Raw genomic sequence first — 13,673 nt, forward strand, 5'->3', positions numbered from 1 at the left:
TATCCTTTCTGTCTTAACCAGCAGGCATCCTTTATGTCCTTGCGGCTCGAATGCGATGCACTTGTGGAAGATTAAAAAAGCATGTGATACGGATAAACGGCGGGTTGTGGAAACGTTGCTACATAAAATAATACGTGTTGTACATGAACTGTGTACCTAAATGAGTGCATGTATGTAATGCATAAAAGGAATAAGCAAACAAATATGAACTTGTGTACAGTAGAGAAACATGGGTGAATATAATGTTCGTAGGAAACGTATGTACACCGATATTCGGTCGTAAAACTTTTGCGGTTTAAAGCTCCGATTACTTAAGGGTAAACGACCTAAAAAGGAGACTCTCCCATCAATTTACATAATCGTCGTATTCCAAGCAGCAAAATTGTCGGTGGTGGAAATGCTACACGCACTAACTCGCTTTGATCGTATGCCTTTATAGCTGCAGCAATTTCGGAATAATTTCTTAAATAGGTACAGAAACGGAGATAAAAGATGAAAAATTAGAAGAAAATTTTCGGTATCTAGGAAGTCAGATAATTCAGGATGGAAGGAGCAGTACAGATATAAAACAAAGAATAGCGCAGGGTCGAATCGTCTTTAACAAAATAAGTCTCGTCAATGCTCAATAATTTGTTAAAGGTGTATAGTTGGAGCATAGTGTTGCCCAAATTCAGTCTTGGTCTTGCAGTCTTGGTCTTGTTCTTGCGTTTTTGCAAGACCAAGACCAAGAACAAGACCGCGTATTTTTAGCAAGACCAAGACCAAGACTGACCGGGCAAGACTTGAGCAAGAACAAGACATAGCCTGCAAGACTCTTGCGTCTTGCAGCTAGGACTTAGCGCTATTTCACTGAGTAGTTAGGTGTAACAGTTCGGTGTATAGGTAGGTACGCTTAGGAATTCTATGAGACGCAAAAAACTGTATCAAAGAATATGAAAAACTGGACCTATGCGCATTACGACTAATACCATAAACATAGCGAATAAAAAAATTATTAAAATCAAACTGAGTGCATGCATAGTTATGTTTTAACCATCGGCACTTTGATAATGCGGCATCAAAGGTTTTGTACTTACTTCTCAAAGAAATTTGCCGCTTTTCGGAAGTACATGGTTATGATACACGCGCCGGCGGCTTCTTTTGAAATCTAAAACAATCGTTGCCGCCACGCCGAAATCATAACATTTGACACTATTTGATTGCCGCCATAGGGTGTAGGTATACTCATGCAAAATAATTTCGAATTTTTTTACACGCTTTATATTATTGTTTGATTTGCGGCGGCATCCTTATCATAGAGCCGGCACGTGGCGAGGCGGCGCGGTAGAAAGCAAGGATCATAAATGTTTATTAAGAAACAGTTACTTCCATGGAAAACGACATATAGGTCAGTTGATTTTTCGAATTTCTTATCAAATCTTCAGTTATTTATTAATCTGCTTGATCTTTACTATGGCTATATTCATTCAAGCTCACAATGTTCCAATTCTAATACGTTTTTCTAGGATTTAAAGTAAACTTTAATAAATAGTAATAGACTAATAGGTAATTGCAAGACTTGCAAGACTCTTGCTGCAAGACCAAGACCAAGACCAAGACTGGGAGCGCAAGACCAAGACCAAGACCAAGACCAGGTGTATTGGCGCAAGACCAAGACCAAGACTGGCTAAGTCTCGTCTTGTTCTTGCGTTTGGGCAACACTATTGGAGCACGGTACTGTACGAATGCGAAGCGTGGACAGCGGGCGCAGCGAAAAAGAAAAGGTTAGACTCGTTGGAAATGTGGTGTTATATGCGAATACTGAGGATACCATGGATAGAGAAGGTTAGAAATGAGGAAGTACTAGAAAGAGTAGGAGAACAGAGGACTATGGAAGTCACCAATAAATAGGCAGGCTTAAAGGTCTACTTAAATGTTGCATACATATTAGATGCAGAAACAGACGTTAATAGGAGTAGAGGTAGACCAAGGTTAGATTACAAAACATTTAAGAATGTTGGGTGTTGTAGTTGTACGAAAATGCAAAGATTAGTTCAGGACACGAAAGAGTTTTGATTACAGTACATCAAAGTACATAGTAAATGATAAGATCTAACTGATCAGATTGAGTTCTCTTTATGTTTACTTGGATAGGCTGTACTTAAACTTGACTCATGATGAAATACGATGCCCTCTAGCAACAAAAATATGCAATACAAGGTACAATGAGGGATGGAGCATATCAAAAATTCAGATAATTGCGCTAAAACCCGTTTTTAAGAAAATTGGAGCGGAGTCCTTTGCGGACACCACACAACCCCCAATAGTGAAGAGGTCGAGGCTGATTGACCAATCTACTGCACCTGTATGCTCTTTGTACGTTTGCGTTAAGTTCGTATTTGTGGAATATACTTACTAGTATATTAAGTTCGACACATTCACTGTCACATAGGTATTTTGAGAAATATTCGATGCAGTACTAAACCTAATTCTAAGTTTAGATTATCTCCGTTTTTTGGCAGTTTTCACCTATTTTTGAAGGCACGATAGCCGTCAATGCAGCCCTAGCTTAATAGTTTATATTAGCATTATTCCCTAAAAGTTGAATCTCCAACATATTTTGTATTTTTTATTGCAAGCATTTACCCATTCTAAGTCGAACAATTGATTAGAAACACCTCAACATTAGATAGATAATATTTCAGAAGAATACTTTAACAATTTAGCGATTTTAACGAATCATTTTAAAAGTAATCAACAATTAATCATCATCATCACAAGGTTGTCAGCCTGAAGTCTAGTTGGACACGCACCTCCACTCTTTCATTACATATCTTACATTAATCTTCACATTTCCCAGAAACTATAACGTCCCACATCGCTGACTATTTGTGAACACTAATTTAATCTACGTCTTCCTTCACCTCTCTTTACTCCTGTTTCTGCTTCTAATATGCTCCTAACTAGCCCCTGAACTACGTCATATTACCTCAAAGCTTCTTTCTTGTTATAAAAACAAATCAAACACACATGTAAAAATGGACAGAATATCAAACATTATTTTGACCTCCATTAGCTATACATGACTGAACTTATATTTTCGAATTCTTAACGTTCCCCTAATTCTTCCTACTCGACCCCGCGGGCCCCTCTTGTTTTTTATTCTTAGCCGGCGGATACGTTCAACACTTGACACTCTCGATTTACTTGGTACAGACTGTCACACCATCAACAGCAGTCATTTTCGCTAACACTCAAAAAGCCATTTTTCTCTTAGAGCCCAGCGAACAGTATTTAAAAATCAGTTAATTTACACGATTAAAAGCGAAAATGTATACTTTATAGTTGTTTAAACAAATGAAACAAACACAGATTAATGTTTCTCTACTAATGGTAAAGGAATTATGACCGTAGAGCAGAAAGAGTCTAATTACGTGGTTGTAATTTAATAATTTATTAGCTTTACAAAAAGTGAACATCGCCTTCATGATGTTCGATTAATAATATAGCAATTATATAAAAGTAGCTAAATCATTAAAGAATTAATTAAAAAACCGTTTCCCGCTGAGCGCACGCAATGGAAATCAATGTTTCTGATTTCCGGAAACTAAGTGCGGAAGTAGATCCTGTTTCTGCACCTGCAAGACGTCTCTTCTAGAGTTAGAAAACATTAATGAAAAACATAACCTGACAGCTTTCACAAGCTTAGTACGAGTAACATATTTCACCAATTAGAAATACACAAGTTGACAAAAAATTAAATGATACAAAAATGTACTTTACGAAAACATTTTATCTGTTACACGAGAATTGATGAGAAAACAACCAAATGTTCGAAAGCAACTCAAGAAAAAAGGATAAAACGAAATCTCGTTCTAAAGCTTCTCATCAAGTTTTAAATCCGGACGATGTTCTCAAGCACTAGACTGCGGCAGATTTTCGATCAATCAAGTTCCGCCTGTGTATCTTCAGTGGGGTTTTCGAGTGGATTGCAACAATAAAAAAGCATCAAAACAAAAAGCCTTAAGAAACATCCACACTGCAAGCGATATTCGCATCGTATATTTTGAAGATTTTGAAAGCAATTTTGAAATATTTTCAACTTATTCACATCATTAATGATATGTAGCTATTAATCACCGTATTATATTCCACCTAAACGTTTAGTTAGCTGTTAACGAAAAAAGAGGTGTTATCTCAGTTGCCTAAATATATTTAAAAATGCCAGATTTTTCTGAGTAGATATGACAGAAACATAACATGGTAAATGGAGACTATTAATCATAAAACTTTTATATTTCGTTATCATATAGAACTACTATATACTACAGCCCATTTCAATTTGTTTGAATTGTGACCTTGAAGAAATCTGCGCGAAGATAGAAAAAATACACACTAGGCGTGAGCAAGACAGAAATAGTTGGAACAAGCTTGAACGAGCAGAGCTCTCGATGGGAGGTCTTAGGAGATCAGCTAAAACTGTACAGTACTAAACGAAAATGTTTCTTTAAACAAAAATGTATATAAATTAACAATAGAAAACAAAGCAAAAATTTTATGTGTGTAGAGCGTTAAGTTAATTCACTTGTTATTATTGTTGGCTAAATATGCTTTTAAATAAATCATATTCTTAAATTTTAACGAGGCCGTTTAAATAATTTTGCAAATGGTACTGTACACTTTTGTCTAGTTCTCGCTCGATGATCGGTGAAGAAATGAGCTACGCAGACAAATATTATTGAATTTGGAATTATGCTACGGCGCATCCTAATAAAGGGAAGGGGCATATCTCCAACTTCTTGAAACGAAACAGTATAGATTTATTAAAATACATAACTTGCCCGCTAAACGGTAGATTACTTTAGACCCATATCATTATCAGCAAGTCGTCAATACTAACACTGGTTGGACACGCATCTGCACTCTTTCCTATCCTGAGGTAATATTCGCATTTCCCTAAAACTAGAACAACCCACATCCTTAACTATTTGCGAACAGTAATTTAATCTAGGTCTACATCTACCCTTTACTAGTTGGTCACGCACCTGCACTCTTCCTTATCCTGAGCTAATCTTCGCATTTCCCTAAAACTAGAACAACCCACATCCTTAACAATTTGCGAACAGTAATCTAATTTAGGTCTACCTCTACCCCTCGCTAACTCCCATTTCTGCCTCTAATATGTCTCTGACTAGACCACCTTCATGCCTGAGAAGGTGTCCTACTAACCTATCTCTTATTGTCTTCCATAGAGTCCCCTGTTCTTCTATTCTTTCTAATACCTCTTCATTTCTAACCTTCTCCTTCCACGGTATCCTCATCATTCGCCTGTAACACCACATTTCGAACGCTTCTAATATTTTCTTTAGACCCACAATTTTTTTTTTTTTTAAATTCATGATTTATCAAAATTAAATTTCCAATTATTCCAATAAATAAAGTCGAAATGTATGTCTGCACGTAGAACTAATTTTTTACACTTTGTGATACATTTTTACCGAGCACAGATGGCGTCTCGAAATTCTAAGCCTCCCGATAAACAGAAATCCAATCCGGACGAATCTTTAGACCGCCACCGGCGAAACATCGCAGGCGGCAATTCTTCCTTGGCTTGCTAAATTTAATTTTCACGAAATTGACAAAAACAGATAGTAAGTAGTCTACAGCTCCATGCCGTTGGTTGATATATACGAAACCGTCGAGGTCGATGTACATTTGCATGTTATAAATAAAGGCGCGTGGACCTGGCAAAATCTCACGATGGCGATGGAAGACATATGTATACGTAATACACAAAAAAGGAGAGTACAAAAAGCCTCCACTGCGATGTGTCAAATGACACTAATATATTGTGCTTTTAATGGCGAGTTACACAAAACGAATCGGATTTATTAACTGGTCCCATAAAGTACAATTACATATGAGTAGGTATATTCATAAATTGTTCTACAACATACAGTTCCCTTTTTTACTAATATTTCCATAACAAAAAACTTTTTAGTTTTATAGGCTTTTAATTATATTACGTATTTATGAACATAAGTAATGTGACAAAGTCGTTTAGATAATGGTAATGGCTGCTGCATCTTTCAAACTATGAAAGGTAGATACACTAAAAAATTATACAATCTCAAACTATAAAAATATTAAATGGTCAGTATATTAATTAACTAATGAGACCATTACTTACTGGTTAGGTTGGGCTAGTTAGTCTGTTAATTGCTTTTAGTTACACCATTTGCATTTAAATATCTACTGACTTATTAAATTCAGTGCTTTCCGTATTATGGCTGATCGACTCCAAAAATAATACTTAATAATTTTATATTCCCTAATATAAATAATAATATTATATTTTGCCTTTTAGTGCCACCAGAATTTTCGAAATAGGTTAGTACTTTTATAACTATTGTAAATGCATACATTAAAACTAGCACAACCTTCTGGTTGAACTCGTCCATATTTTGGTCACCGATCAGAATGAATACGACTATAAGCATTTAAACCCCCTCACTTTATTGCAATTGTTTAGTTACACCTCGAATACGTTTAAAGTAGCGATTTATTTTAAAAAATTGCAGCTTCAATAATATAAAAATGGTTGTAGAACTGAAAATTATAGTCCCCATTATATAAGAATATATATATTGGTTTATAAAGGAAAAATATTAATTAAAATGTGCCAAGAGAGTAGATGTCCTCCACTTTATAACGCACTATGTACTAACAATAATATCTAGTAATATAAGAAAACGGAACTCTTTTTTCCCCCAATAAACATTAAGATTATCACATCCAGACTACGTTTAATCGTAAGTGTGTAAACAGCTGTGACGTTATCGCCGTTTTAGGGGTTGTACTGTAATCCCCAACGATTCAGTCGTTGCCTTTCTTTTGCAATAATACGCAATGCCTTGCGCCCTTGATAGGGGATGCTGACTATCGTCGTCATTGGACTCGTAAAATTGAGCAATTAATGTACTAGGGCGAACAGGGTCTAGTTTAGTGGTGCATCGATTCAGTATTTTTGCACTTTTATTGCATTTGATGCGGTCGCGTGTTCGACCCCACCCCCGTTTATATATTTAAGGGGACGATCAATGAGTGCGTACAGTTGCCTCATATTTTTCCCCTTCGACTGATACTACGAGAAGGACATATTTGTCTGGATGTTCAAGTGCTTCCTCCGGATGAACGAAAATATAAGTATACAAGATTTCCTATCTTTTAGGAAAGTACATAAGTATATAGGATGGAGAGCGACTACCATAATTTTTAAAAACATCTAACTTTATATAAATTGAAACTGACTACCACTTTCTGAGGTACTAATTCTCTGACTATTTCAAAGTTTTACACAAAACATCAAAAAAACTCCTTGTCCAATTTAATAACTACAGAGAGTAGTGATCGAGTCGTATAGGCAAATCCTCGTATGGATTTTCGATGGAGTAGAAGTAAAGCTTTTAAGTTCATACCAATCTTTTGATAAGGACCAACTTCGTAAACCATCCTTTTTCTCAGGATCGGCCTTGATTACCCCGGGTGTTGTAACGTGTCCTACATACTTCACTTCTCTCCTAAACAGGACGCATTTCTTAGGAGCTGATTTAATTTTGCAGTGACCAATTTCTTAAAAACTCGCGTTTTGGATATGTTTTTCAAAGATTTTTTCTAGAATGATGTTATCCAAGTAATCCAAACAAATTTTTTAGGTTAGTGCTTGTAGCACAGTGGCCATCAGTTTCGAATGCAGCAAGTACATTACACTATCCAAAAGGTATCACACTGGAGTTTTTATTTTGATTGATTTTAGTTTTCCATGGGCCATCTATCTCTTCTGGAAGATAGTGTTTTGTTTGAGGGGCTCTCTGAAATTAGGTGGCCTACTGTTCCACAATTCAAGCACTTCGGACGATCACTATAGTTGAGCAAAATGATCAGCCCTTCCACATTCCCAACAGTTTGGATTCCGTTATCCCATGTCTCCAGCAGTGGCTTTCTTCATATCGATTATGCGACAAGGCTTCACTTGGAGTCATGTAATGTGCTAGTCTAAAAACTTGCCACAGTCCACCGCCCTTGATAATAAATGTTTGTACTGCCAGTTGGCCTATGGACTCTTGAGGGGCAGAGGGGTGTGCTAATCTTATCGGAGTCAAATAGTTGAAGGGTCTCATTACTTCGTTAGTTAAAGCTTTTTAGTTGCGTTTGATGCACTTATTGTAAATGTTTATCACCGTACTTCATTTCTAAGCGGTTGACAGAATGGTGGAAGTTATATTGTTGAGACTCGGACATTCAAACAAAAATGTGATTGTAAATATTTTGTTATAAAATGATTGATGTTGATATTACATCAATAAAATTATTTGCAACCCTATTTTGGCTCTGATCTTTCACGCTAAACAAACTACTTTGGCATCAGTGTCTTTCTTCCAATTGAAACGGGTGACAATGGTAAATAAGGAAGCGTATTGAAGAATTATTTGTTGCTGAACTGAAGAAACTATAGCATAAAGATAGAAAAACTATATCTCAATCACTTCAAACAGAAAAATATGAATCATACTTAATCTTCGCAGCTGGTAATAAAACAACAATGCAAATACCACTATTAGTCTAGAAAAAACTTCAATATTTAAAAAAATAATCAAATGCCTGCAAGGTTTTCTTTAAAAAATATATACTTATATTCAAAAAAGTGGACAAATGCCTGCAAGGTTTTCTCAAAAAATATTTTATAGTTAAGTAAATGGAATAAATTAAATAGGTACTACAAAAAAATATATATTTGAAAAAAGTATTTTGTATTTAGATACTTTTTTGCACATTTCTGCAAATATCGTATAATGAAACACCTTTTGCATTACTACCAATTTATTTAAATAATTACTCCTTAATTAATACCATTATTATTAATTGATCATTAATTCACTACTAAATTGCACACTGTATCACTTATTCGTTCTTCTTATTTACCCTATCACCTCGCAAATAAAACTCGAACTAACACACTGACTCCCGACCTCGCGGCAACTAATTTATATGAGCTATACTTGTTCGTGAATGATTCCAGAGACTCTGGTCTCTAGACAATTCATTATAGGCCTCTTGACGTTTCTTCACGTATGGTGGGTTGCCAACACGTGGCAATATACATACTTGTTAATAATTAATTGATTTGACCATTTTACACCTTTAGGGGTGGTATTTTTACAAACTCATTTTATATAGTAGATAAAACGAAACGAATTAGAATCGTTTTTTCTACAAAAAATCCTTGAAATGGCATTAAAAAATATGGAAGGGTGGGTTTAGGAAAGTTAAAAATTGTGGTTTGTTTTAGACCTCGACAACAAATCGGGTCCAAAACTATCCTTTCTTTGAAACTGAAGCTCAACTTTATATTACAGTCAAATTTCCTCCTAAGTCGAACCAATTATAGTATGTTTAAATTAAAGAAAATTCCAGTTACGAAAAAATTTTTGTTTTAAAGCAGTTTAAGTTAGTTATATATTAATAAGTATTACTTTCTTACTTTTTTTACATTTCTAGAACGCTCCCAAAACAAGAATATACCTAGACAAAACAAAATGCTACGTATCTGGAAGACTGCAGCATTAGAGACAAATATGTATTTGCAGTTAGTTAATGTACACCTAATCTACACGCTTTCTAACTTCGAAGTTTATAGTGCAAAACGCGGCTTTGAAATATTCATGCTGCATTTAACAGTCCATGGAACCGCTAAAAGGTGCAATTTAATAAGGTGATGAGCCATTGTTTCCTGCCTTGAAGGAAGCTAATACAGGCCATAAATACTAAAAATTCTTAAGGCAAACATTGTGGAATTTGATAAACTAGCGAGAAAAATTTATACAATAAAACAAACATATTGCTTTCCATATGTGTGCAATACGTCTTCCTCATAAGTATAAGTAGGTAACAATATGATGCATCAAAACATTGTAAAAACCGATCGCGAGTTTTTTTAATCTTGACGGAATTTCGTTTTTCTGACTACAAGTTTACTTCCATATAAGTGTAGAACATGAAAGCTTAGTTGGTTCGATTATAGACAGATACAAGCAAAAATACTTATTACGTAGTTTCAAATAAGAAATTCTAGGATCGAGGCTACCAAGAACCGAAGTTTTTCAGCGGCAAAGCGATCCATTATGTTGTTTTTGCAAGCGAGAAGAATCGTTCGAGTCATTAATGATCGTGGCAATGACCTATGCAACTAGAGTAAAGAAATCATTAAATTTATAATAGGCGACACGCTTGCTGAGCTCACCATGTCGGGGGCTCCGATTTTATTCCCGTAATAGTAAGATATGTAGATACTTATGTACCTATTTGTACGAGCCGCCCGATTTCAAAACAAAAAACAGCACGTTTGAACAGAGTATCCATTTAAAAATACTAAAGTTTAGGTACAATAAATCCAGTCTTTTAAAATAAATGATACGAATTATGGTATGAAGTAGCTAAGTTCACAAGAGTTGGTATATGATATGTTTTTATTTTTTATTATATAAACAAATACCAATAATTATCAACTCAATAAGCAAATTCACAGTAATTGTCCACATGACTAAGATTACGCAAATGTTTGAGTAAATCATTGACAGTAGCGTAGTAAAGCATCGGCAACCTCCAGTGAATATGATTAAGAAGGTAGCATAACCAGAAAAGATTTGAATTTATATTTAATAACAATAAGGTATCACACCCATCTTACGAAAACACTTTCAATAACAATGGATATTATTAAAAGTAGGTAAAAGCTATATTGTTATCAGTATATAAGACTTATATGGCTTAACGTATATATAAATAAATACTACTTTGCAAAATGTGTTGCCTAGTCTCGTTATTCCATTTGGCAGAAATACACAATTTACAATTTTATTTTAATTTTTACTCAGGATCAAATATAGTATTTCAGAATTATATCTGTAACATACTACTCTAAATTGTTTTCTAAAATAAAATTTCTTTTTAAATAAAAACCGTTTTTTGTAATTTTAACAAGTACTCAAATATTGCAATTTAAAAAATGAACTTTATTCCTTGCATGTAATAAAACAATTTTTAAAGTATTCTCAAAAGACTCAATTGTCGTAAGACATATTTTTTAAACTATTGCTTTTACTAATATAAATAAGTTTTTGAAAAAAAATTCATTAACATACATTCAGGTGCAATATTAATTGCACTGTTTTATATTGAAAATTTGCTAAAAAATAAATGCTCTTCACTACTAAGTAAGAACTACATTTATATTATCACCTACCTGTATTTGAGCAGATCATTTCATAGACGGTGTTGGCGGCATCATCCTCAGATAGGAAATCCCACAGTCCATCGCATGCAATAATAAGAAAATCTTCCTCTCCACTAAGTCGAATTTCTCGAACATCCGGAGTAGCAGTTACATATGGTTTGTATTCTAAATCACCTGTAATAAAAAAGCCATGTTTTCTTTGTTTTAAGTAACAAATAAATACGAACTGAGTAACCAAGATACAAAAGTCTCAAATAAATATAACTTACCAATAGCTCTTGAAACTGCTAACTGTCCATTTACTCTCCATGTTCCCCAAAAAATAACAGCTCCTCCTTCTTTTTCAATTCGACTTTTTTCGTCCTGAAATTTAAATTAAGATTATTTTTCCTGAAATACACAAAAGCATTTCTCTCCAACACTTAATGAATTTCTGATTTACCTCCCGACATGGCTTATGGGGATGTACACACTGTAACACTCTCCCTTCCTTAACAAGAAGGGCTTGGGAATCTCCAACCCACGCAATATATAAAGACTTTTCTTTTGGGCGAAGAAGAGCACAAACGGCCGTAGTACCACTACTCAAATTCTGTAACACAATTTCTTAAGGAATGGCTGAACAAAACCATTATTAAATGTATACTTATTGATAATGCATATTAGAAAATCAAGTAAAATATTGATTTGCAAGAAGCAACATTAGTATAAAACAAGTTATTTCAAATTGTGGATAACTAACTTCTGTTTGGCACTTGTTGACAAATAAGGCGTCTGTTTTAAGAAATGCTTCCCGAAGAGCTTGTTTAGGGTCAGTAGCATAGTTACTATTCTCTGCTAGGAATTGGTGTAAGTGAGCTGCACTATATGCAGCAGCATCATGCCCTGCATGACCATCAAAAATCGCATAAAAACTGGACGGATTCGTATCCTGAAATAACAAATAAACCACTACAGTCACATATATCTGCCACTACAATATGAAAACAAATATGTAGAAATCAAAGAACGTTTTAAAACTAATTCATACCTGAATATTGAACATGGTGTTTAAATCGTGGATAACCACATGTCTATCCTCCATTCTTCTTCTAACATTTTTTATAGCATAGGCACTGACTTTACAATAAGGAGGACCCGGTGAAGGAAGACTGCACAGTTTACTATTATCCAGATAACGGAAACATATTTCGTTTATTTGATTCATTACTGTTTGCATTAGCTTTAATGGTTCATAAACTGAAAAAAAGTGAAATAAAACACACTCTATCCGATAATTAGTAATATGACAAATTGGCCAATTAATGAACTGATGCTGTCCTGATTTGGATCTAAAGACCGTCGTCGGTTACAGTTACTACCGTTTCGGTAGCAAGAATAGCTAATTTCTTCAGAGGCCCTTCCATTTCCAATGTTGAATGAAACGTTCGGAAGCAACCCCAACTGACGACAATCTTTAGAACTGAATCAGTTCAATTAGTGACATCCAAAAAAATTTTTTTCGATGGATTTTGTAGCATAAATTGAAAAAAGATGCTTATCTGTTAATTGTATTTTAATTATTCTTTTCATACAGCTTTTACTTACCATTATCATCAGGATTAAATCCACATAAAGTTGGTTGTTTCTTGCATGTTTTTCTTGTCTCTTCTATTACAATCTTTATTAGAGGCGCTAACAACGATGGAGGGCATTTCCTTAAAAAATCAACAGTTAATCAATCAGTAATATCCTTGATTACATATCACATATCAAAACTGCACCACCACTTTAACTTAATGCACCACAAATGAATAATATGGTAGTGTCACATTTTTAAAGTAGCCACCCCATTTGAACCACAAAAGAAAGTGAGCAAAAACTCAAACATGCAAGTGTCTTCTCTCTTTTCTTAAGAAATTATTCGCTCCTTCGGCAGCGAATCAAATTTTTGTAAGTTTAAACGAGATTATCTGCTTGTATGTACTACTGAGCGTCTACTCTCAAAAATAGGAATCTGCTTAGTAAACTGAACTTCACAAAAGGTGGTTGTTCATATGCGTCATGACTGCCTTCCATGATATATACAACTCACCTTTTGCAAAGCTAAGTCTGCTATCAAATAGACTCTTATTTTTGAAAGTACACGCTCAGTAGTTGGAGCACATACTTTCAATTATGCATACTTATACATATTCTCAAGGAGCAAGTGGATTCTCAAGAAATGAGTAGACACCCACATGTTTCAAATTTTACTCACATTTGTAAGCATTTCAAATGGAGTGGCTATTTTAAAAATGCGACTACCATACACTCAACTTTATGCATATCTTATTAAAAATGTTTCTTGATTTTTATCTCTTGGGTGCCTTTATTTAACGAAATAAGGAGGTATTTAGAAATCAATAAGAAATATGGAGAT

The 13,673-nt window shown here is 34.5% G+C and overlaps 1 protein-coding gene across 5 annotated transcripts in view; it reads right to left on the reverse strand.

Moving 5' to 3' along the window:
• LOC108732472 (transportin-1) overlaps positions 1–13,673 on the reverse strand; it is an 83,948-nt gene that overhangs the window by 64,778 nt on the left and 5,497 nt on the right. For 3 of the 5 annotated variants that reach the window (XM_018463309.2, XM_018463308.2, XM_018463310.2), the window contains exons 2-7: positions 12,860–12,969; positions 12,303–12,511; positions 12,015–12,203; positions 11,715–11,864; positions 11,542–11,635; positions 11,282–11,446 (exon numbers count right to left, since the gene is read on the reverse strand). In XM_018463309.2, the coding sequence (XP_018318811.1) occupies positions 11,282–11,446; positions 11,542–11,635; positions 11,715–11,864; positions 12,015–12,203; positions 12,303–12,511; positions 12,860–12,969 (917 nt within the window). Of the gene's footprint in view, positions 1–10,936; positions 10,969–11,156; positions 11,225–11,281; positions 11,447–11,541; positions 11,636–11,714; positions 11,865–12,014; positions 12,204–12,302; positions 12,512–12,859; positions 12,970–13,673 lie in introns of those variants that run through there. The other 2 variants (XM_018463307.2, XM_018463306.2) reach the window with 2 other exon arrangements.

The sequence above is a fragment of the Agrilus planipennis genome, unplaced genomic scaffold, assembly GCF_000699045.2.
Source record: "Agrilus planipennis isolate EAB-ADULT unplaced genomic scaffold, Apla_2.0 scaffold23, whole genome shotgun sequence".
Taxonomy (NCBI): Eukaryota; Metazoa; Arthropoda; class Insecta; order Coleoptera; family Buprestidae; genus Agrilus; species Agrilus planipennis.